This window comes from Hyperolius riggenbachi, chromosome 11, assembly GCF_040937935.1.
Source record: "Hyperolius riggenbachi isolate aHypRig1 chromosome 11, aHypRig1.pri, whole genome shotgun sequence".
NCBI lineage: Eukaryota > Metazoa > Chordata > Amphibia > Anura > Hyperoliidae > Hyperolius > Hyperolius riggenbachi.
Genome location: NC_090656.1, coordinates 124,894,602 through 124,920,298, shown reverse-complemented (window position 1 = coordinate 124,920,298; position 25,697 = coordinate 124,894,602). Strand labels below are relative to the sequence as shown.

At 43.4% G+C, this 25,697-nt stretch overlaps 1 protein-coding gene across 1 annotated transcript in view; it reads right to left on the bottom strand.

The window, feature by feature from the left end:
- The window catches only part of LOC137537877 (mucin-6-like), a 146,453-nt gene that overhangs the window by 20,967 nt on the left and 99,789 nt on the right, over window positions 1-25,697 (bottom strand). The window contains exons 16-23 of the mRNA XM_068259823.1: window positions 23,323-23,460; window positions 21,925-22,089; window positions 20,957-21,051; window positions 11,032-11,161; window positions 7,829-8,078; window positions 3,088-3,140; window positions 2,900-3,006; window positions 2,003-2,154 (exon numbers count right to left, since the gene is read on the bottom strand). Coding sequence (XP_068115924.1) covers window positions 2,003-2,154; window positions 2,900-3,006; window positions 3,088-3,140; window positions 7,829-8,078; window positions 11,032-11,161; window positions 20,957-21,051; window positions 21,925-22,089; window positions 23,323-23,460 — 1,090 coding nt within the window. The remainder of the gene's footprint in view (window positions 1-2,002; window positions 2,155-2,899; window positions 3,007-3,087; window positions 3,141-7,828; window positions 8,079-11,031; window positions 11,162-20,956; window positions 21,052-21,924; window positions 22,090-23,322; window positions 23,461-25,697) is intronic.

Genomic DNA, 25,697 nt, shown 5'->3' with positions numbered 1-25,697 from the left:
CTATAATAATAATAATAATAATAATAATAATAATAAAATAACTATCATGGAAGAGCCGTGAGTAATCGCTATAGCAATTGTGATTGCCCACTGATTCTTGATGGCAATCCAATCTGAGATTGGACAGGATACTTTTTTTTTTTTTTACTGCATGGATGAAAGCCAGAAACATCCCCCAGCTAGGAAGCCGACCAATAGGTGTGAACAAGCTTCACATGGGCATTTGGTACATTTGCTTGGCAGAGCCAGCCCTAAGGGTCCTTTTCTACTAGCAATCGATAGTGCTAAACGCAAGCGATTGAGCAAGTCCCTGTTTTTTTCCGCAATTGCGATCATGATTCTGCTATGCAAAATCGCAGAAAAAATCGCTCCAAGGCGTGATAAGTCTTTTGTAAAAATCGAATTGCAGTGGAAAATACCTACCGTGATTCCGATGTTATTTAGCAAACCCTAGCGATTTAAAAATCGATAGTGATTTGCGATTTTGCTATTCAGCTTTGCAAAAGCTGATAGTGGAGAAGGGCCCAGCAGGGGACAGACAGAGAAGACACAAGCAGCTTGTCCTGCCCATATTAATTATAACTGTACACTTTTTAATTTGTCTTTTTAAGAGATGATGTACTTCTGACCGCTATGGAAAATATGTCATTCAACTACTAATGTTCTGTCAAATTTTGGCATATCTCTTTCATGAAGTTGACATAAGCAAAAACCCCATTGTTAAATTTCTCTGTATTGGAATGCACTTCAATAGCCACATGTAGTCTCATTATGTTGTATATTTTTTAGCAGCTCATGAAAATGCTTTCAACAAGCCAGAGGCAAGACATGATCATGTCATGTATTTCTGATCATTTCTTGCCAGTGCAAACCAGGGGACACCCAGTCTCTATCACAGGGGCAGACCTTGAATACCGCCTTCAAAGCAGGGATGCATAAAAGAAAAAACTTCAAATCCAGCCGCAGTTCTCCATTTTGTAATATCACTTATAGGGAACCATAACTGTGAATACAAAAAAAGTCTCACGTAGCTGGGGCTTCCTCAAGCCCCCTGCAGACGTCCTTTGCCCTCATTGGTCCTTGACTATCTCCCCCCCCCCCCCCACCCCCGCGGGTTAGTTTTATTTTTGACCCACTGAGAGTCGGCCCCTTGCCATGCGCATCTTTGTACGCTTTCCCGTCGTCAAGCTCATCCTGCGCAGGTGCAGTAAGAGAAACCTCATCCTGGGCCTGCATAGGATGCGCTTGACGACAGGAAGCCCCAGGTAAGTGAAACTTTTTTTTTTTAATTACAGTTAAGGTTCCCTTTAAGGAATCTAAAGCTAGCAGAGAACCCAAGGCTGGCTTCCATTTTGGATGGACTCTTAAACAAAAAACTTTCTATTTGAACTATTATTAACAAAGGACAGAAATCTCCAATCTTAAGTTGTTGTTTTTTTTTTTTTAATCTCTCCATTTGTTCAATACTGTTGCTACAGTTTTCATATTTGTCACTTATAACATTTTTTACTGTAGCTATCAATTCTATTGGCTAATTTTAAAACCATTACAAGAAGTTACCTGTTTTGAGTACCGCAGAATAACCTTGCCTCTCCTGAGAGACACTACCCAGAGAACTGTATTGATTTAGTAAGAATGGGTTGTGCATAGCATTTTAGTAAGAGAGCTTTTTGGTCTCTTTCAGCCCTATACACATTTCTAGGAGTACTGGTTCATCGTGGGCTTGCTGGGCACTCTGTAACCGATAAAGAGCTAATGTAGGAACTAGAAGAGGGCCACATATTGGTTCCATAGGTCCAGTTATCCTGATGCGATTGCAACGTCTTCATGCCCTATTGCTACGCCACTGCTGGAAAGCCTAAAGAGAATGCTGCCTCACCCTAAGTGAACACTTTGTTGATCTTGACATTGTTCATTGAATCCAAGTGAATTTAGCCAATTAAATATTTTAGTATGTTTAGGTTCCTAGAATATGCCAGTGATTCTGTAATGTTTTTCTTACCAGCTCTGGCACTCTCCATACATGGACTCTCCACTCCTGTAGAGCATGCCTCCATATTCACAAGAACACTCACTTTCTGGTACGCAGCTGCCATCAAGGTCCTCATACGTACCAGCTGGACACACACATCCAGCTTCACACTTAGTTGGTACCTTTAAATGCAAGCAGCAGAGTGTCAAAATATACATAACTAAATAACCACATACACACCACCAACCATACGATTCAAACAGAAGAGTATTTTTTAAATTACCAGGACACAAAGTTAGTACTCATAAACACTAATGGTTTTAAGAATAGTAAACCATGGGTGTTTTACTACCTTCAGCATGCTGTCTGTCTTTACATGTCAGCGGTTGGAGAGCTGCACACTTAGGGCTATTTTCCACTGAGTGCGTTTTGCGATCACAATCGGATTGCAAAATGCTAGATACAATAATGGAAACTGCGCGGGGGTGTTTCCATAAGCGCACTGTGTTTGCGACGTGATATTCTCAGTCCATTTTCTGTGTGGTTGCCCTCCTATACAAAGTATAGGAACATAGGAAAATTGCATCGCAGTGATGCTGTTATACGATTTTCCTGGCCGTTTTGTCCTGTTGGAAATCGCAAATGCATTGTAATCATACTGTACATCTCATGGATCGTGGCAGAATTGCGGTAGGGGAAAAAAGAGGAAACGTGTTTTCAGCGGTGAATTGGTTCCCAACATTTTTTTCCAACAAAGCAGGTAATACATTTACCTGCAGTTTTGCTGACATAATGCTCTAATGTATTTGCATTTTTGAAAAGTTAGTCCCTGTAATTTCTATACACCAACGGGGCAGATATATAGTACACATATCATGAAACACGCAGTAAAATCATACAAAGAAGAATAGTTAGAACAAAACTTACACAACGGATTCCAGTAGCCAGAAGTTGGCACGTAGGGGCACATGCGGCACCAAATTTATCCGACAGGGAACCACAGGTTTTCATGACTTTTGGGGCCGTACAGGTTTCTTAAAAGAGAAAGTGGTAGTGAAATTAGAAAAATTCCCTTTGATGATCTAACAGTAAAATGTTAAAGGAAATTGTCATACCTGCGAAGTCCAAAGGCTGTCCGATGCAGTTAAGCCTTCCTTTCACACAGTAACTGGAAAATAAACAGTTAATCACTCTAAACAATGCTATTAAAAAACGGCTCAAATGAGAACTAAAATTGAAATTTAAAAAGTTGACTGAATTATTATAGATCAATTAATAATAACCAACTCCTGAGAATTGAGGAATGATTCCCTTAGGAAAACGAGTTAAGTACTTTTTGTTTTCACCTGCAATAAAATATCATTTTAACTTTTATAAACCAGCATTCATTACACTGAATGGGATCGCAGGCTGAAGCGCCCTCTATGTGAATGGAAACGGCAGACAGTGCAGTCAATGCACTGTCTGCCGTCACTGCGATCGTGTTTCCAGAAGCGCGCGTGAAAATGTGCTTTATGGAAACGAGCCATATCTCTGTTTAGCATGAACCCAACCTTGGCATTTACCCAGCTGTAAAACAGGGTGAGCTTCTTATGCTAGGTACCCACAATGAGATTTTCTGACAGATTTACTGCCAGATCGATTATTTCCAACATGTCCTACCTGATTTTCGATCGATTTTCTGTTCACTTCTATAGAAAATTGATCAGAAATCAGATTGGACATGTTGGAAATAATCTGTCTGGCAGTAACTCTGCCAGAAAATCTCATCGTGTTTAAAGGTGATTTAATTTATTATTCATTGATTTTCACTGTTTTAATAGTATTAGGAATACAATTCTGAAAACTGCAAATATGCTGTAATCATGATTTTATCTATTCACACTCTGTGATGTACGATTATTGTGAGATCAGGAGGGTTTCAACCAAGTGATAGCGTTAACGTAATTCATGAGGGAAAAAAAAATCAGGAAAGAAAATTAATATGGGAAATCCCAAAACATTGCATACACTGTGTTTTCTAAGAGATTTTTTTTTGCACACCCATTACTCAATCTCAGGAGAAGGTCTTCTTGCACTGCAATTGTGTAAAAATGGAATCCTACTAGTGGAAAAAGGGTCCCGTGATTACTATGTTAATAGTGCCCTTGTAGTTAGCCATTTGGATTTTCACATCCGAAAATGGGATCGAAATGTAGCCAGTGGAAAAGGACGCTTAATAGCAATTTAAGATCTAGTGCAGCAGGTTAAGTTCCTATGAATTGAAAGATCATCTCCACTTGTATTGAAAAGGCACCGCCTAAGGGTGACCATACATGGTACAATTTTTCATATTTTTTTTTCGATTAGATTATTTAGTTTGATTATTCCATTAGATCGAATATAAAGATTTTTCCAGCATGTCCAATCTGATTTTTTTTCTCGAAAAAACTGGATAATCGTTCGAATTTCTTGATCGAAAAAAAAAAATATTTTCAACTTTCATTTGTTCGATCATTTAAATCGAATAAAGGGGATAATCAAACGTTTTTATTGTACCATGTATGGCCACCATAAGGATGAGAACTTGTCTTACAGACAAAGGACCCATGTGACATCAGCAGGTGTGTGCAGCAGAAGCGCAGCATTGCTGAAGGTATGTTGGGTTTGTAGGCAGCTTACTGACTGCCAATTCCAAAGACAGAATATATATTTGTGTAACCGACTATCAAGATTGCCAGCCATCTGTAAATTTACAGTCGACCCTTTTTTGGCCCTGTCCATAATGTCTGTTGAAAATAGAATCAGAATCATTTATTTCGCCAAGTAGAACAGAATCTATGCCCAGAATTGTTTTTGGCACATACAGGGTCATGTGATGGTACAGATCAATAAGAAAAACATACAGTTTCATGTACAGTATGTATATACAAAGTGTTCATAAGTATAACACATACAGTGGGTTGCAAAAGTATTCGGCCCCCTTGAAGTTTTCCACATTTTGTCATATTACTGCCACAAACATGAATCAATTTTATTGGAATTCCACAGGAAAGACCAAAACAAAGTGCTGTACACATGAGAAGTGGAACGAAAATCATACATGATTCCAAACATTTTTTACAAATCAATAACTGCAAAGTGGTGTGTGCATAATTATTCGTCCCCCTTTCATCTGAGTGCAGTCAGTTGCCTTATAGACATTGCCTGATGAGTGCTAATGACTAAATAGAGTGCACTTGTGTGTAATCTAATGTCAGTACAAATACAGCTGCTCTGTGAGGGCCTCAGAGGTTGTCTAAGAGAATATTGGGAGAAAAAACACTGTGAAGTCCAAGAACAAACAAGACAGGTCCAAGACAGGTCAGGGATCATGTTATTGAGAAATTTAAAGCAGGCTTAGGCTACTAAAAGATTTCCAAAGCCTTGAACATCCCAAGGAGCACTGTTCAAGCAATCATTCAAAAATGGAAGGAGTATAGCACAACTGTTAACCAACCAAGACAAGGCCATCCACCTAAACTCACAGGCCGAACAAGGAGAGCGCTGATCAGAAATGCAGTCAAGAGGCCCATGGTGACTCTGGACGAGCAGCAGAGATCTACAGCTCAGGTGGGAGACTCTGTCCATAGGGCAACTATTAGTCATGCACTGTACAAAGTTGGCCTTTATGGAAGAGTGGCAAGAAGAAAGGCATTGTTAACAGAAAGCATAAGAAGTCCCGTTTGAAGTTTTCCACAAGCCATGTGGGGGATACAGCACCCATGTGGAAGAAGGTGCTCTGGTCAGATGAGACCAAAATGAAACTTTTTGGCCAAAATGCAAAACGCTATGTGTGGCAGAAAACTAACACTGCACATCACTTTGAACACACCATCCCCACTGTCAAATATGGTGGTGGCAGCATCATGCTCGGGGGGTGCATCTCTTCAGCAGGGACAGGGAAGCTGGTCAGAGTTGATGGGAAGATGGATGGAGCCAAATACAGGGCAAACTTGGAAGAAAACCTCTTGGAGACTGCAAAAGACTTGAGACTGGGGCGGAGGTTCACCTTCCAGCAGGACAATGACCCTAAACATAAAGCCAGGGCAGCAATGGAATGGTTTAAAACAAAACATATCCATGTGTAAGAATGGCCCAGTCAAAGTCCAGATCTAAATCCAATCGCGAATCTGTGGCAAGATCTGAAAACTGCTGAGGTAACACCGAGCTACACTCGTGGTAGCCGCCGGGAGGTGCATGGGAGAGCAGTGCGCACAGCAGGCGTTCTCACTCGCCTCCTGGGCGATCCAGGAACTGGAGGCCATTCCTCTTCCTGTCCACGAAAGCTCTGCATCCCCCGGTGAGATCCCTGACTGTCGTCACTGGATCCCAGTGAGGTGAGTAAGTTCAGGCGCTGCTCCAGGTTCTCTCGTGGTATGATTTTTTTTCTTGCTTTCAGGGTCTAAAAGCACATGAGAAAATTGTACCGCTTTTAGACCCTAAAACCAGGAAGGAATAAACATTTACAAAATAGGTTGAATGTTTTCAGATCAGTAGTTCATGTATTTAATCTCCCTCTGCTCTGAGAAATTGTATTTTGCCAGGAGAACTTTTATGGCTGTAATTTGCTTATCAGTGATGTTTACTATATTTCCGACAAGACAGAAGCTGTCACTTCCATGCCTAGAAATGAACTCTTTCAGGCAGAAAAATAAAACAAGTAAAACGGCCTGGTAATTAATATGTTTTACACTGTACATATACATGTTTATCTCATCATGTCACATCACCTCGGGTACATTTTAACCTATTTTAGTTCCTAGACGTAGAAACTACGTCCAGGAACCATGCACGCTCCCGTGGCCGATCACGCGCGTGCACGCGTGCTCCTGGCCCGCGGTTCGTTAGCCAGGCAATCAGTGAATCGGGCTATGGTTTCCAATCACTGATTCCTCTCCCCCGCTGATAAAGCGTCAGCTTCTCTCGGAAGCTGCGCTTTTTCTGGCTGTTGCCTCCCCCATGCGTCTCTCTAAGCATATGTTACGCTTAGAGTGACGTCATGTAAACAAACTCATGGCCGCCATCTTGCGGCCAAAAAGTAAAACTACAACTAAAAGTAAAAAAAAATAAAACTCAAGACACATTTACATTATAAAACTATTGTTTACATCCCACCCTCCCAAAAATACCCAAATAAAATGTTAAATATAAAAAAACAACAACATTACAATAAAAAAAAATAAAAATATGTAAATATTTACATAAGGGTCTAAACTTTTTAAATATCAATGTAAAGATGAAATATTTCTATATTTTTTTTTATTTTAAACTTGTATATAGTGATAGATGCAAAACGGAAAAAATGCACCTTTATTTCCCCAAAAAATATTGTTGCCATACATTGTGATAGGGACGTAATTTTAACGGTTTAATAACCGGGACATATGGGCAAATACAATACGTGAGTTTTAATTATGGAGGCATGTATTATTTGAAAACTATAATGGCTGAAAACTGAGAAACAATGATTTTTTTCCGTTTTTTTCTTATTCTTCCTGTTAAAATGCATTTACAGTAAAGTGGCTCTTAGCAAAATGTACCCTCCAAAGAAAGCCTAATTGGTGGCGGAAAAAACAAGATATAGATCAGTTCATTGTGATAAGTAGTGATAAAGTTATAGGCTAATCAATGGAAGGTGAACATTGCTCAAGTGAAAACGACGGAACGCGAATGGGTTAAGGATCACAGTTAGTGTGGAGTGGGTATAACGGTTTATCTTGTGCCGATTTTATTTCAATTATTGCATCTATCGGATGTGAAGTTTGTTTCTTGTCCACTCTCTGAGAAAGCCAAAACTCTGACTACCGCTAAGTGACGGATTGCACCATTACTTACCAGGTAAGTCCATTGAGAACAGTTTGCTGATTGGGCATGATGACAGTGTTCTCATTTACGTAGCAAGGGCATTGTGATTTTGGCACACACTTCTGCTTATCATTTAAGTAATATCCTAAAGGACAGTTGCAACCATCAATTGGGATGTCGTTAGGGTAACACTCCAATTCTACATTAGACAGAGATAAGCAAGTCCTGCCACAGGGAGTTGTGTCATAGCTGTAGGTCTGGTTACCACTGCAAGCAATATCTACAAGATAGAATATAGAAATTGTAGGGTTAAAACTAAATTTCCCAGTTCAGATATTCTGATGTAAAAATACTGTACAAATGTTCAACTTTTCATTCCGGTAGGATAATCGCTCAAGTTTGTTTGCTGTTTTGTGAGTAGTACAGCAGATGGCACTGTTGCTTTCATAGTAACCATTTCTTAACAGATAACTAAAAATAGTTGAAAACCTGCTTGCTAAAACCTGTATTTTGTTGCCCTTTTACATGAAGTGCATAAATAAGAAAACCAGTTTTTCTAGCAAACATTTTTGTTCGTTTTTTAAAGCGCTCCTACTGCTCTTTTGGATATCAAGAAAAAAGTGACAGAGCTACACTTAGAAACTTCACAAAGTGAGGATCGACTGGAAACAATATTAAGGCAGGGCTGGCTACTGTCCGCAATTTTACAAACAGTCTATAGAAATAGACGACATAGCCCTACCCCTAATGTTCATTAAAAAAATTCCTTGTTTGTAAATTTCCCCTGCGGATTATTCTGGCCTTCTTGCTTATTCACCCACTATGGCATGAGGAATTATAAGGGACAGAGGACACTATAATAGGTGGTATTTTTTTTACAAAGGTCACTATTCGAGGGGGCATTATAATTAAGCACACTGCAAGGGGATATAAGAGGAACACCATAAAAGTGAACATTTTAAAATGTTACATTCTAATGTAGGAAAATTTAATGTGGAGCATAATTATGGAGGGCATTATGACATGGGCATAATAACAGATGCGATTAGCAGCTAATACTATTAAAACGGGCGCGGGATACGCCCGATAAGATAGGGGGTGCCTTTTGTTTGTAGCCGCACATGGCTTGTTTATATATGTGGCCAAACTATCGCTGTCCATAACTACTGAATATAAACTACTATATTGCGGCTACAAGAAACTGTATTTATAATGAAATTGAAAAGGATAATATAAAATACTAAAATAACATTTATATTTGCAGCTACTAACACATCGAATTTGGTCTACTACATTCACTGTTGAATATGAGCTAGTATATTGCGGGTAAAGTTTTCTCATGGGAAAAGGGGGTATTGGTTACTGATTGAGATAAAGTTCAGTCCCGGGTTTGAAGTTCCTCTTTAAGCTTTATGTCCATAATTCAATTGTTGTATTTCCACACTGCACTTTATAAACTATGAAATGTTATAAAATCGATTCTGTATTAACATACTTGCGAAAGTTTTCACAACATACTTGCTAAAGTTTTCACACATCTGTGAATATGTAACGATCAAATTAGAGACATGGGCCCATATACAATTAATTTTCTCTTCTGATTTTTTTCCTAGGAGATAATTTTTCATCGCTTTAGTAACTTTTCAGCACTCTGCAATTGAAAAGCACCAAAAAGTAGGTGAAAAGGTACAAACAAATGTTTTCATTATTTTCTTGTTTGCTGGTGGTTTAAAGGCAATTTATTGTGTCAGCATATCACCCAGGAGAAAACTCAGGAGAAAAAGTTAATTGCACATGGGCCATGGTCTTATAAAAACAGTGTTGCGTAAAGTGATAGCTCTCAGATATCCATATAGAGCCAAGAATTTTGGGCAAATTAGGGCATGGAATAATTAATTAGAACAGAAGAGGTACACTACCCGAGGAATGTTAAGTGTGGTGCTATGCTGATTGTATCTGTCTATAAATTTACTGCATAACCACAATTATTGCAGCTGTGGGATCTGTGAATTGGTGTTCTAGGGACAAAAGCAAAAGAAAGCGCTTAGGGCCATTTTACACTTAATCAGTTGGTATGCGTTAGTGTGCGTTAGTATGTGTTAGTACGCGTTAGTGCGCGTTGGTAAGCGTGTTTTCCATAGCAGTGCATTGTGAACAAGATTTCAGTTAAAACGCGTTAAGTGTGAAAGGTGCCATAGGAAAACATGGGACTTACTTTGAAAATCAGTTTTCTTTCCGTTTTAACTGAGAGCAACTGATTAAGTGTAAAAGGGCCCTTAGGGGTTGATTCATCAACAGTAATGTGCTGCACAAGCGCAAGTTAAATGGCCTTATGCACACTCTTTATAGTAGCGCAACTTAAATCTCCCACGGCCACACTACGCGCGTTACTGGCAGCGTAACATGTGTTCCTTAGCAACGCCTGATACTTTGAAAGGCCGTGTGATAGTGGACTAGCGTGGCCGTGCTACTACGCTAATTAACGTAGTAGTGACGGTGCTAGTGAAGTCACTATCGTGCGGTCTTTCAAAGTATCGGGTGTTGCTAAGGAACGCACGCTATGCTGCCAGTAGAGCACGTAGCGTGCACGTGGGAGATTTAAATCGCGCTTCTATAATTAGTGTGGTACGGCCATTTAACTCATGCTGCTACAGTGCGTTACTGTAGATGAATCAACCCCTAGGTGGCGTAGAGTGTCCAGCGCCTCCAGGGAATCGGGCAGTGTGTAGCTTCTGCAGCTAATAGCAGTCTCACTCGCTCCACCAACAATCCTTCAGATGGGGAGATGTTTGGCCGCATAAGTCAAGTTCTAAGCTGCCTCTGTGTTGCTAGGCAACGCTGAAGACGCGGGTAGGCATTGAATAAATTAACAGCGTGATGGGGGGGCGGACCCCTCATATCTTCCCCCACATCAAGCTGTTAACTTATTCACTGCTTAGCCACATTCTCTTGCACCTATTTTTCTAGCGTATTGGACAGCTGCCTACATTGGGAAATGCCAGATTGCCCCAAACAAGGAGATATTCCACTCCCTTTTTGTATCTGTAAATTGGTGTTGGAATCTAAGCATCTGAAATGAAATTTATATTGCTGACCATACAAGAGTCACACATGGTCTTGAATAATTACGGTATGTACTTAATAAATAGACAGCTTGTGTTTCCATTAATTCATTACAGACTCCTTTTTCTTATTTGTTCAGTTCCTACTGTTTTGAAGAATAGTCTACTTACTGCAGTTGGTGGAAGCTCTCCAGTTGTTCAGCATGACTCCCTTAGATGCGCAGGCCCTGGCATAGGAACCCAGTTCAGAGCAAATGAAATTAAGGGTCTCTTGATAGTTGCAACCTTCATAGACGCATCTCTGAAAGGCAGGACTTAGTTTAGTTTAAAAAAAAAAGGCATCAAGATCAACCAGAAAAAAACCCAAACATTTATGATTTGAACCATTGTTACTGAAGGACACCTTTCTAAATGGCAAAAACTTTTTGCCTCCATATAGAGATCATATCCCCTTGTTCGTTACCTTTTTGTCCCTTTTTGTAGGGACAAAAATCTAAACTGTCATGCCTTTGTATTGCCCTCTGAAGTATTTATACATGTTAATCAGGTCACCTCACAGTCACTTTTTTTCCAAGCTAATTAAGCCCAGTTTGTCCAACCTTTTTTGGTAAGTGAGATCTTCCGTCTCTCTGATTGAATTGCCCATCTTTGAACCTGTTCTAGAAGGTCACTGTCCTTTCTTTAATGTGGTGCACCGAACTGTATCCCATACTCCAGATGTGGTCTTACGAGTGATTTATACAGAGGGAGTAGTATACTAGCATCTGAAGATTTTATTTCCCATTTTTTGCATCCCAGAATTGTATTTGCTTAGTATTGCATACCTTACTTAAAGCAAACCTGAACTCAGAACTTCCTCTCTGCTCTAAAAGATAAGCAACATCATAATAACCTTTAAAGAAAAACATTTATTTGTAACAGCTGATAAAATCCTGCAATAAATCTGCAGTGTGTCTACTTCCTACTTTAATGGAAGCAGGCATAGGTTTAACAACCTGTGTTTACAAATTAGCTGCTCTGCCGAGGAGCTTGAGAGATCAAATTATTGTTGTGATTAGTCACCGATGAGGGGGAATTAAAGAGGCTAAACTCTCTAAACGCATACAGGGTGTATTTCTCTATGTTTTCCTTCTGTCCTGTGCAAGAGTTCAGGAACACTTTAACTTGTTATCAACCAGTATTCCCAAGTCCTTCTCTGAGTCTGATGTTCCCAGCTGTATGCCATTTATTTTATATGTTGGGCTTCCATTGGTACTTACAAAGTACATGACTTTACATTTTATCAACATTACATTATATCTGCCATGTGCCAACCCATATGGCTATGTTGGCAAGATCCTGTTGTAATATTTCACTATTCGTCCTAGTGCTGATAATTCTGTATAATTTTTTCTGAGCCTGTCGCTGTCCACTGCATCTGCGCGGCCCTGGCCACGTGCGTCCTTGTCCGTGCTCCCAACCCTTGGGAGTGTCCTGCGCAGGCGCAGTGGAGATTTTCTTGTACTTGCGCCTGTGCAGGACGTTCCTGGCAATGGAAGCGTGAACAAGGATGTGCGGGCCACGCAGGCGCGTTGTCCAGCGACAGGCTCAGCCGGCAAAAATGAAACTGAGCCACGGCGGGGGAATGGAGGATCATAGAGTACCAGCACAGGAAGACTGCAGGGGGCCTGTAGAAGCCCCAAGTAAGTAAAACTGCCTTTGTTTAGGTGACTTAAACATACCTTTTAAGGCTTCCGTACACTATTAGGTTATATTTGTTTAATAATACTGTTTTTGGTAATAATGTGTTTAACAGATTAGGCGTTAGATTAGAAAAAGGTATTACATCTAATGGAAAGCTGTTGAAACATATACAGTACATCCGGAAAGTATTCACAGCGCATCACTTTTTTTTTTACGTTTGAGGTTTTGACAATTGTATTAAAAATAAACAAATTGAGAAACCACATGTGCATAAGTATTCACAGCCTTGGCCATGAAGCTCAAAATTGAGCTTATGTGCATCCTGTTTCCCCTGATCATCCTTGAGATTTTTCTGCAGCTTCATTGGACAGTTTATTGGACATGATTTGGTAAAGGCTCACACCTGTCTATAGGAGATTTGACAGTTGATACTGTAGTTCATGTCTGAGAACAAACCGAGAAGGAAGTCAATGGAATTGTCTGTAGACCTTCGAGACAGGATTGTCTCGAGGCACAAATCTGGGCAAGGTTACAGAAAAAAATCTGCTGTTTTAAAGGTCCCAATGAGCAGAGTGGCCTCAATCATCCATAATGATGTACACCATCTCTTCAGCAATCCACCAATCAGGCCTGTATGGTAGAGTGGCCAGATGGAAGCCACACCTTTGTACATGGCACATGGCAGCCTGCCTGGAGTTTGCCAAAAGGCACCTGAAGGACTCTCAGACCATGAGAAACTTTGTTGTGAATGCCAGGTTTAGAGGAAACCAGGCACTGCTCATCACTAGGCCAATACCATCCTTACAGTGAAATGTGGTGGCAACTAGTGTTGGGCGAACATCTAGATGTTCGGGTTCGGGCCGAACAGGCCGAACATGTCCGCGATGTTCGGGTGTTCGACCCGAACTCCGAACATAATGGAAGTCAATGGGGACCCGAACTTTTGTGCTTTGTAAAGCCTCCTTACATGCTACATACCCCAAATTTACAGGGTATGTGCACCTTGGGAGTGGGTACAAGAGGAAAAAAAAATTTAGCAAAAAGAGCTTATAGTTTTTGAGAAAATCGATTTTAAAGTTTCAAAGGGAAAACTGTCTTTTAAATGCGGGAAATGTCTGTTTTCTTTGCACAGGTAACATGCTTTTTGTCGGCATGCAGTCATAAATGTAATACATATAAGAGGTTCCAGGAAAAGGGACCGGTAATGCTAACCCAGCAGCAGCACACGTGATGGAACAGGAGGAGGGTGGCGCAGGAGGAGAAGGCCACGCTTTGAGACACAACAACCCAGGCCTTGCATGAGGACAAGAAGCGTGCGGATAGCATGCTTTGTACCACCATGCAGTCATAAATGTAATAAAGATAAGTGGTTCAATAAACAGGGACCACGCGGCAACGCTAACCCAGCAGCAGCACACGTGATGGAACAGGAGGAGGCGCAGGAGGAGAAGGCCACGCTTTGTGAGACACAACAACCCAGGCCTTGCATGAGGACAAAAAGCGTGCGGAGAGCATGCTTTGTACCGCCATGTAGTCATAAATGTAATAAAGATAAGAGGTTCAATAAACAGGGACCACGCGGCAACGCTAACCCAGCAGCAGCAGCAGCAGCAGCACACGTGATGGAACAGGAGGAGGCGCAGGAGGAGAAGGCCACGCTTTGTGAGACACAACAACCCAGGCCTTGCATGAGGACAAAAAGCGTGCGGATAGCATGCTTTGTACCGCCATGTAGTCATAAATGTAATAAAGATAAGAGGTTCCATAAACAGGGACCGGCAACGCTAACCCAGCAGCAGCAGCAGCAGCAGCACACGTGATGGAACAGGAGGAGGCGCAGGAGGAGAAGGCCACGCTTTGTGAGACACAACAACCCAGGCCTTGCATGAGGACAAAAAGCGTGCGGATAGCATGCTTTGTACCGCCATGTAGTCATAAATGTAATAAAGATAAGAGGTTCCATAAACAGGGACCACGCGGCAACGGTAACCCAGCAGCAGCAGCAGCAGCAGCAGCACACGTGATGGAACAGGAGGAGGCGCAGGAGGAGAAGGCCACGCTTTGTGAGACACAACAACCCAGGCCTTGCATGAGGACAAAAAGCGTGCGGATATAGCAGCAATGCTTTTTGCCGCCATGCAGTCATAAATGTAATACAGATGAGAGGTTCAATAAACAGGGACCGGAAACGCTAAACCATCCCAGATGTTCATCGGTCATGTTACTTGGTTGGGGTCCAGGAGTGTTGCGTAGTCGTTTCCAATCCAGGATTGATTCATTTTAATTTGAGTCAGACGGTCTGCATTTTCTGTGGAGAGGCGGATACGCCGATCTGTGATGATGCCTCCGGCAGCACTGAAACAGCGTTCCGACATAACGCTGGCTGCCGGGCAAGCCAGCACCTCTATTGCGTACATTGCCAGTTCGTGCCAGGTGTCTAGCTTCATGCCCGGTTTCAGGTCCAGCGGTGCCAGCCACAAATCCGTCTGTTCCTTTATTCCCCTCCAAATTTCCTCCCCTGTGTGCTGCTTATCCCCAAGGCAGATCAGCTTCAGCAACGCTTGCTGACGCATGCCAACAGCTGTGCTGCACTGCTTCCACGATCCTACTGCTGCTGGTGCTGGGTTAGCATTTCCGGATGAGGTACAGCTTTGAGATGCGTTGGAGGAGAAGGAGTCAGAGAGGTAGGTGCTGCTGTTGTTATCCAGCTGTTTGCGGCGTGGGCAACACCCGCGCCGTAGCAGGTGAGGAATCGCTGCCAGGCTCCACAAGGTTCACCCAGTGCGCGGTAAGGGAGATGTATCGACCCTGGCCGAACGCACTCGTCCAGGTGTCAGTGGTGAGGTGAACCTTGCAGGCAACGGCATTCTTCAAGCTTCGGGTTATTTAGCTGACCACGTGCTCATGCAACTCAGGCACTGCAGAGCGCGCAAAGTGGTAGCGGCTGGGAACAACGTAACGTGGGATGGCCACTGACATCATGCCCTTGAAGCTGTTTGTCTCCACCACTCGATATGGCAGCATTTCGCAGGCCAGAAGCTTGGCTATGCTGGCTGGCTGTTACTGCCACGGCCCGGGGGTCATTTGCTGGCAATTTCCTCTTGTGCTCAAACATCTCAGAGACAGACAACTCAACCGTAGCGCTGCACACCGAAGGGCTGTTGGTTGTTGTGTTTGATGAACACTGGGAGACCTCAAGAGCACTAGTCCGGAAAGTGACAGTGTCAGCATCGTCTGATGTTTGTGAATGTTGTGAACCACGCAATGGCTGGGCTACTGCTGCTGCTGAGGCGGGTCTGGTGGTGAGTCTGGTGAACCCAAGGGAGGCAGTGTTGCTGGTGGTACCCTGTCCTGCCGCGTTTGCCCACAGAGTGGGATGTTTGGATAGAATGTGGCGGCTCATGCTGGTGGTGGAGAGGTTGTTAATACTTTTCCCCCTGCTCAGGCGGGTCTTGCACACCTTGCAAATCGCCATGGTAACATCCTCAGTGCAGTCTTCAAAGAAAGCCCAGACTTTAACTGGCTGAGGACTCGGACCTCGTGCGTGATGTGCTGGTGCTGCTTAACCCACTGCTGGACGCTTGAGAGGTCATCCAAGTAATTATCTGGTCCTGTTCTTTTGGATCTGTGAGGGTTGTTGTCCTGGACAACATGGGCAGTATTGAGTGGGTTTTCTTGGGTGCTCCCCTGTGGCCTGTACGTGAACCGTCAGGGGAAACACCTCTTCCCTTGCCCCTCCCTCTTTCACCGGATTTCTTCCTCATTTCACTTATCCTTAAAGTACACGCTGACTGGCAGCAGTACAGTGGCAGTACAGAAATGCTATACAGTGGTGGGTGAGCGGTGTACCACTATTGTCAGCAGTGACACAGAGCACAATGCTATACAGTGGCGGGTGAGCGGTGTACTACTGTTCCCAGCAGACACAGAGTGGAAGTAAACACAATGCTATATAGTGTGGCTGAGCCGTGTACACAGAGTGGCATTAAACACAATGCTATATAGTCTGCTATATAGTCACCCCGAACAGGGTGATGTTCTGCAGAACCCGAACAGTGGCAAACACTGTTCGCCCAACACTACTGGGAGGGAACGCAGATTTTAGTACCTAAACACACGATACAACATGTTTTCCGGGGTCGGACTCTGAGGCACATACAGATGGTCCCGATCATCATCCTCATCATACAACTCTTCTCCTGAGTCTGACCCACCCACCACCTCTGCCACCCCAACATCCCCAGACACAGACCCCTCATCGTCCTCAACATTAACTTGGGATGCTGGCCTGAGCCAGACCTCCTCCTCCACATCAGGCCCCATCATCTCCTCAATGGCAGCCCTCATTAATCGCTCTGGCGACGGACTGATGGACACAACGTTCTCCTCCGGGGAGGGCTGCTGCTGACCACTGGCTGCTGGGGTGGATGTTATAGCTTGCGTGGGGCGTTGGCTGTTGCTGTTGTTGGGAGTGCTGCTCACAGCGGAGGTCTCTGGGGAACTCATGTTGAGCTCATATAGTGGTTGACGGTGAGTGGAGTATTACTGATCCCAGCAATATACACACTGACTGGCAGAGTACGCAATGCTATATAGTGTGGCTGAGCGGTGTACACAGAGTGGCAGTAAACACAATGCTATATAGTCTGGCTGAGCGAGCGGTGTACTACTGTTCCCAGCAGAATCAGAGTGGCAGTAAACAATGGTATATAGTCTGGCTGAGCGGTGTACACACAATGCTATATAGTCTGCTATATAGTGTCAGTAAACAATGGTATATAGTCTGGCTGAGCGAGCGGTGTACTACTGTTCCCAGCAGAATCAGAGTGGCAGTAAACAATGGTATATAGTCTGGCTGAGCGGTGTACACAGAGTGTCAGTAAACAATGGTATATAGTCTGGCTGAGCGAGCGGTGTACTACTGTTCCCAGCAGAATCAGAGTGGCAGTAAACAATGGTATATAGTCTGGCTGAGCGGTGTACACAGAGTGTCAGTAAACAATGGTATATAGTCTGGCTGAGCGAGCGGTGTACTACTGTTCCCAGCAGAATCAGAGTGGCAGTAAACAATGGTATATAGTCTGGCTGAGCGGTGTACACAGAGTGTCAGTAAACAATGGTATATAGTCTGGCTGAGCGGTGTACACACAATGCTATATAGTCTGCTATATAGTGTCAGTAAACAATGGTATATAGTCTGGCTGAGCGAGCGGTGTACTACTGTTCCCAGCAGAATCAGAGTGGCAGTAAACAATGGTATATAGTCTGGCTGAGCGGTGTACACAGAGTGTCAGTAAACAATGGTATATAGTCTGGCTGAGCGAGCGGTGTACTACTGTTCCCAGCAGAATCAGAGTGGCAGTAAACAATGGTATATAGTCTGGCTGAGCGGTGTACACAGAGTGTCAGTAAACAATGGTATATAGTCTGGCTGAGCGGTGTACACACAATGCTATATAGTCTGCTATATAGTGTCAGTAAACAATGGTATATAGTCTGGCTGAGCGAGCGGTGTACTACTGTTCCCAGCAGAATCAGAGTGGCAGTAAACAATGGTATATAGTCTTGCTGAGCGGTGTACACAGAGTTTCAGTAAACAATGGTATATAGTCTGGCTGAGCGGTGTACACAGAGTGTCAGTAAACAATGGTATATAGTCTGGCTGAGCGGTGTACACAGAGTGGCAGTAAACACAATGCTATATAGTCTGGCTGAGCGAGCGGTGTACTACTGTTCCCAGCAGAATCAGAGTGGCAGTAAACAATGGTATATAGTCTGGCTGAGCGGTGTACACAGAGTGTCAGTAAACAATGGTATATAGTCTGGCTGAGCGGTGTACACAGAGTGTCAGTAAACAATGGTATATAGTCTGGCTGAGCGGTGTACACAGAGTGGCAGTAAACACAATGCTATATACTCTGGCTGAGCGAGCGGTGTACTACTGTTCCCAGCAGACACAGAACAGTGAACAGAATGCTATATAGTGTGGCTGAGCGAGCGGTGTACCACTATTCCCAGCAGACACAGAACAGTGAACAGAATGCTATATAGTGTGGCTGAGCGGGCGGTGTACCACTATTCCCAGCAGACACAGAACAGTGAACAGAATGCTATATAGTGTGGATGAGCGAGCGGTGTACCACTATTCCCAGCAGACACAGAACAGTAAACAGAATGCTATATAGTGTGGCTGAGCGAGCGGTGTACCACTATTCCCAGCAGACACAGAACAGTGAACAGAATGCTATATAGTGTGGCTGAGCGAGCGGTGTACCACTATTCCCAGCAGACACAGAACAGTGCACAGAATGCTATATAGTGTGGCTGAGCGAGCGGTGTACCACTATTCCCAGCAGACACAGAACAGTAAACAGAATGCTATATAGTGTGGCTGAGCGAGCGGTGTACCACTATTCCCAGCAGACACAGAACAGTAAACAGAATGCTATATAGTGAGGCTGAGCGAGCGGTGTACCACTATTCCAAGCAGACACAGAACAGTGAACAGAATGCTATATAGTGTGGCTGAGCGAGCGGTGTACCACTATTCCCAGCAGACACAGAGTGGCAGTAAACAGAATGCTATATAGTGTGGCTGAGCGAGGTACACAGAGTGGCAGTAAACAGAATGCTATATAGTGTGGCTGAGCAAGCGGTGTACTACTATTCCCAGCAGACACAGAGTGGCAGTAAACAGAATGCTATATAGTGTGGCTGAGCGAGGTACACAGAGTGGCAGTAAACAGAATGCTATATAGTGTGGCTGAGCAAGCGGTGTACTACTGTTCCCAGCAGTGACACAATGACAGGGGGGACCCTGGCTAGCGTGGCTGGAGCGCGAACTACCCTGCCTGCCTACCCAAAGCTAAACCCACAGACAAATGGCGGAGATATGACGTGGTTCGGGTATTTATTTACCCGAACCACGTGACCGTTCGGCCAATCAGAGCGCGTTCGGGTCCGAACCACGTGACCCGTTCGGCCAATCACAGCGCTAGCCGAACGTTCGGGGAACGTTCGGCCATGCGCTCTTAGTTCGGCCATATGGCCGAACGGTTTGGCCGAGCACCGTCAGGTGTTTGGCCGAACTCGAACATCACCCGAACAGGGTGATGTTCTGCAGAACCCGAACAGTGGCGAACACTGTTCGCCCAACACTAGTGGCAACAGCATACTGCTGGATGTTTTCAGCGACAGGAACTGGGAGACTATTCAGGATAAAGGGAAAGGTCACTTCAGCAATGTACAGAGACATCCTGAATTAAAAAACCTGATCCACAGCGCTCTTGAACTCAGACTGGGGTGATAGTTCATCTTTCAGCACGGCAACAACCCTAACCACACAGTAGAGATATCAAAGGAGTGGCCCAGCCAGAGCCCATCCTTGAATCCAATTGAACATTTCTGGAGAGATATTAAAATGGATGTGTACTGACGCTTCCCATCCAACCTGATGGTGCTTGAGAGGTGCTGCAAAGAGGAATGGGTAAATCTAGCCAAGCATAGGTGTGCCAAGCTGTGCCAACATATTCAAAAACACTTGAGGTTGTAATTGCTGTCAAAGGTGCATTGACAAAGTATTGAGAACAGGCTGTGAATACTTATGCACATGTGATTTCTCATTTTTTTATTTTTAATAAATATGCCAAAAATCTCAAGTAAACTTTTTTTTTATACTGTCATTATGGGGTGTTGTGTGTAGAATTCTGAGGAAAAAAATGAATTTAATCCATTTTGAAATAAGGCATTAACATAACAAAATGTGGAAAAGGTGTTGTGCTGTAAATATTTTCCATGTGCACTATATATCGGGTTGTAATATCTATTGTATTATCACATGGAAAAGTCATTCTTTTTCATATTCAAATGCTGCTCTTGTTTGATGTTCTCAAAGCAAACAGGTTGCTTTATCTCGTGCCTGCTGCAAGGAATGTAACCTCTAATACTTTATCAGGAATAATTACACTACAGTTCAACTGCAGAGGATCTGCAACCCTTACATTAGAAAAAAAATGAGAATACAGAGAAGTTCTGAGAAGGATTGGGACTATCCATACACAGTTATCTCATCATATTACATGCCCCTTCAGGTATACTCTTTTGCAACCCACATTACTCAGGCTGATGACACACTGTTGTGACAAGAACTTACTGGGAAAGAAGACACAGGGACATTAACTAGATGAATGTATTAGCTGGCATCCCCCTATACTGTTCCCCAGAAGAGTTCTCCAGTAGAAATCAGTTTCTCCTACATAAACGTGATCAGTGTGAACATCAGATTAGTTTCAGATTGTCTTATGTTCAAGATGACAGGTCACTTCTGCTTCTTGGATATGCTTCTACTAAAGGATAAAATGTGTAGGAGAAACTGATCCTCTGTCTTCACCAGCAGTGATGTTTGTTTACTTACCTTGTAGTAAGGATCTGGATCTACCAGTGAATGACATGCCTCAAATGGGGTTCCTTTGCTCAGCAGAACTGTGCAGTGGGCCTGTGCGAATATTTCTGGAGAAAAAGTAAAATATTGACATTGAGTAAGGGCTGGTTCACATTGGGGTGATTCTTCAGCACTTTGCTGATCGCCGGTGATCAGCAAAGTGCTGCTATAATGTATACCTATGGATAAATTCATACTGCAGCAGTTGCGGTTTCGATTAATCGCAAACGCGCCGCATGCAACATTTTGGGGGCGATTGCTCTGTGATTCTCGTTCTGTTGAACGGGAATCACAAGCACAAATTGAGCTGAATCACAAGATTTTGCCCGCAAATCGCGATCACGGAGCCGAACGCGATTGCGGTCAAAGCGCAGAGTGTGAACTGGCCCTAATACAGTGCGAGGTGAAAAGGTAATTTTTTTTTTGTAAGGCTTGGTTCACACATAAATCTGTACATTTTCGGTCCAGTCCTGCCTAGTCCTGTCAGTTTTGCATCCGTTTATTATCAGTATTACCGGACTGGACCAGAAATGTACACCATTTATGGGTGTACACAGCCATAGAAACACATACCAAACTGATGCAAATGGTCAAAAACTGACAGGACAGGACACCTTATGTTTGAACCAAGCCTAATGAGATAAAAGCATGCACGCAGTGCGTTACCGGTAATCACGAGCGTTAATAGAAGAGGCGAAGAATACTTTTCATTGACTGTATGCTTCCCTGTACCCAATGCAAAGCAAAGATAACATGCAACACTGCTGTCCAGATCCATTGCCTTGCCTCTCTGCTGCTACAGGGAAAGCGACGCAATGGGTTCTGCAAATGTTCCTTCTCAAGTGAAATTTCTATCTTGTGAATGATGTTCTTGTTACCTTTACAAAAATGTAAACAAACAAGGCAATTTGCAGGATTCATGGGCATGTTGTTGGACTCACCATTAGACATACTCATAGAACATGGGTTGACATCCATATTCTGGGCTGCTTTGCAGTTGGTTGCAGCTCTCCAAGAGTCTACAAACACGGTGACTGTCCCTTCCACAATACCAGAGCTGGATGTGAAGTCATCCTTCGTCTCACTGTTAAAGTTGCCACACAGACCTGATTTTATGGTGATATAAAAAATGTGGTTACTTTTCATAACATCTTGGACAAAAACACCCAATTCAAATATATATTTATAAATGTTGCTTATTGTATGTGCTAATATCATTTTAGTAAGCAGTGTATGGTAATCCACAGGACAATATTTAATGTATTTTTCTAGAGCAAGCTGGATTAGTGCCAGTGGCGTAGCTAAGGAGCTATGGGCCCCGGTGCAAGTTTTACATGGGGCCCCTCAAGCACTCTATACATAACAATTGAGATGGCGCACCAAAACCTGCCAAGGAAAACCAGTGTCAGCGGTGCAAGTAGGCAATGGGAAACCATTTGTTAACAATTACTACTACTTAATGCACCTATAGACGTGATTATTATCCCCACAGGGCCAATAGAGAGCAAATAATGGGCTTGAAGGAGGGCTCCTCTGACCCAAGGGCCCCGATGCGGTCGCTACCTCTGCAATCCCTATTGCTACGCCACTGATTAGTGCTTAGCACTCCTATTTGGTAGCTTTGGGGTCCTGAGATTGAATATTACCATTGACACTATCCAGGGGCATAACTACAAGTCATGGAGCCCCCCAGCAAAACTTGGATGGGGCTCACCTACATTCACACTCCTTTTTTCTCTTCCCACGTGGTAACCTTGTATACCTAGTTAACTATCTGTTGGTGGACTTATAAATGTGGCCACCTGACCTGGAGATGGGATCCCTGTATTGGTGGACGTTTGGGGCCTCCCACAGCTCTGGGCCCTCCTGCACTTGCAGGGGCTGTTCACCATTTAGTTACACTTATTGAGATTATCAACATGGAGTCTACATTTCCTTTGTATCTTTTTTGGCTTCCTCTCACCATCTTTCCACTTGTAGAATAAATGGGCTCTTGCATGAATGTTCATACTGGGAGTATGCCTTAGAGAATACATGTTACACATAATGTGTGTTATAGTAAAACAGAAGTGTTTTTGTTACAATAAGAATGTTTTTGCAAAAGCAATCATCCACATTTCAGGAATTCGAAATATAGTGACTCAGTAAGAATGGTTTTTCATGGTATTCTACAACAGCACTACAAATTATTTCAGGACACGTACAGTATATGCGACAAACGTGGACAGCAAGGGCTTTTCCCATGGTGAGAAATGGGGGTCACAAGGGATTCTGGGAAGGTATAGTGAATAGGTATGGGTTCCACAAAATGTTTGACCCTCCTGTCTGGTTATGATTACCTTTTGTGTTTCCAAAGAAGCTTCTGCTCACTTTTATATAAGCACTGAAAATGGGTATTCTCTGCACCACAATCTCCAGACCCAACTCTGTGTACAGGATTATGGTTGTGGAGGACTGTCTTATCACGGTTATATTACCTGCAGCAACAAAAAAAGTACAGCAAGAAGAATGTTTAGGTGTAAAAGAAACAGACAGTGTATTAATTTAAGTAAACAAACAATTTCTGCTAATGTCATTAATAAAATCCCTTTAATCCCCAGCACAGTGATAAGGAGCTTTTCAGCTGACTAAAGGTGCATACACACGTCTGATTTTATGCCCGATTGTTGTTCAAAGCGGACATTTGAACGACTTGTCATTCAAACAAAAAGTCATCCAGACTCCTTGTACAGATGACAAAACATTTGAAATGCTAATTACAGTTAATTTACATGTCGTTAGACTGGTCAATGGACTTAATAGAACAATGGACTAGATCAAATGACTGATCAAACAACTTCTTATATGAAAGTCTATTAGTGTCAAATTTGTAGACTTTCAAACAAAAGTCGTTTGTACACATTTACAGACCTAACTGTCATTTGAATGACAGTTAAAGGTCCGTACACACGCCGGACTGGAGGCAACGACAGGTCCGTCGTCACCTCCCGCTAGGTGGGCGTTCCAACGACAGTCTGGCGTGTGTACGCACTGTCGGTGGACTGATACGGCTGTTTCTGAGCGATCTGCCGGGCGGATCGCTCAGAAACAGCCATATCAGTCTGCAGACAGACTGTACACACGCCGGACTGTCGCTGGAACGCCCACCCAGCGGGAGGGGACGACGGACCCATCGTTGCCTCCAGTCCGGCATGTGTATGGACCTTTAGGCCCATACAGACGTCGGATTTTTCCGAACGACGGGTTGGATCGCTCAAATTCAGTCTTATCACGCGAACGACAGTCTGTACACACGCCCGATTTGGCGTGCGGACGACTGAATGACAGGACGTTCAAACGACCCGTCGTTCGGAAAAATCCGACGTCTGTATGGGTCTTTAGTCCACGGATTCGCCAAGCAGATCAGTCAAAACTGCTGCTATCAGTCTAACGATCATTCGTACACACGCCAAACTGTCCAAACGACCGGTTTGAATGACAAGTCGTTCAGAAATATCAGACGTGTACGTACCTTAAAGGCATAGATAAAAGACGGCTGTGGTGACCAATAACCGATCGCCTTAGCTGATAATCCGGTGTGTGTACAGCCAGGTTGATCAAATTGGCCGAGTGACAGCTGATAGCGTTGCTCTCACCGCTTGCTCCACCCACTTCATGATGTCATATCATCGCCACTCAATTGTCCCTCCGCCTCTCCCACATTGCAGCAGAACACGTGGTAAGCATGTAAGCTAGCTATGCGTCTATACAGCGTTGGCCCAACAATGTCACCCAAGGGATTGGTTCCCGATCCCCATCAGAAGACATCAATCAAGAGTGTTGTATGGGCCTTAAAGTGTACCAGAGCTTAAATATATTCAACATTTTATACATACCTGGGGCTTCCTCCAGCCCCATCCGCATGGATCACTCCCATGCCGCCGTCCTCAGTTTTCTATGTCTTCTGTACCGGGTCTCGCAAGTTCGGCCAGTCGCGGCCAGTCTGTGCAAGCACAGTGCGCTCCCTCCGTCTCTCTCTGGTGGAGAATAGTACTGCGCCTGAAGCCCCAGGTATGTATAAAACTTTGAACATATCTCAGCTCTGGTTTCCTTTAACTGCTGTCACTGGCCTTAGGGCTCTTTTACTGCACGCAATTCAGATTTTTGATGCGATTAAAAAAAGCCTGGCATGCTGCTTTTTTTTGCATTTTCTTCTTGTGTTGTTAGCATCCAGTGAAAATCTGAATTGGAAATCAGAATTTCAATTTGCAGTGTAAAAGACGCCTGGATTAAATTTTATTCAGTAAGGAAGCCTTGGGAAAGACTCACTAAAAGTGCACACACACATCCAATTATGATTGGCCAATCCCTGACCAATTTTACCACCTCCATGTAGTATGGGGGCCAACTGACTTTGAATACTATGACCATAGCTCTCATACTACATGGAAGTGGTAAAATTGGCCAAACAAAATCTGATGTGTGTACCAGGCTTTACACTGCAGGGTGGCCTGTTCAACTTGTCCTTAGTGGCTGCAGGAGACAGAACTCACTTTAAGGCTTGGAATCCACTAGAGCAATTTTTTTTTAGCGTTTAGGGATCACTTTCAATCGCTAGCGATTTCCCTAAACGCTCTGCCATTGTAAATGGATGGGACAGATTCCACTGGAAAATGAAAGATCACAGACCAATCTTATCACTCTTCATGTAGTATGAGAGCCATACTCTACACAG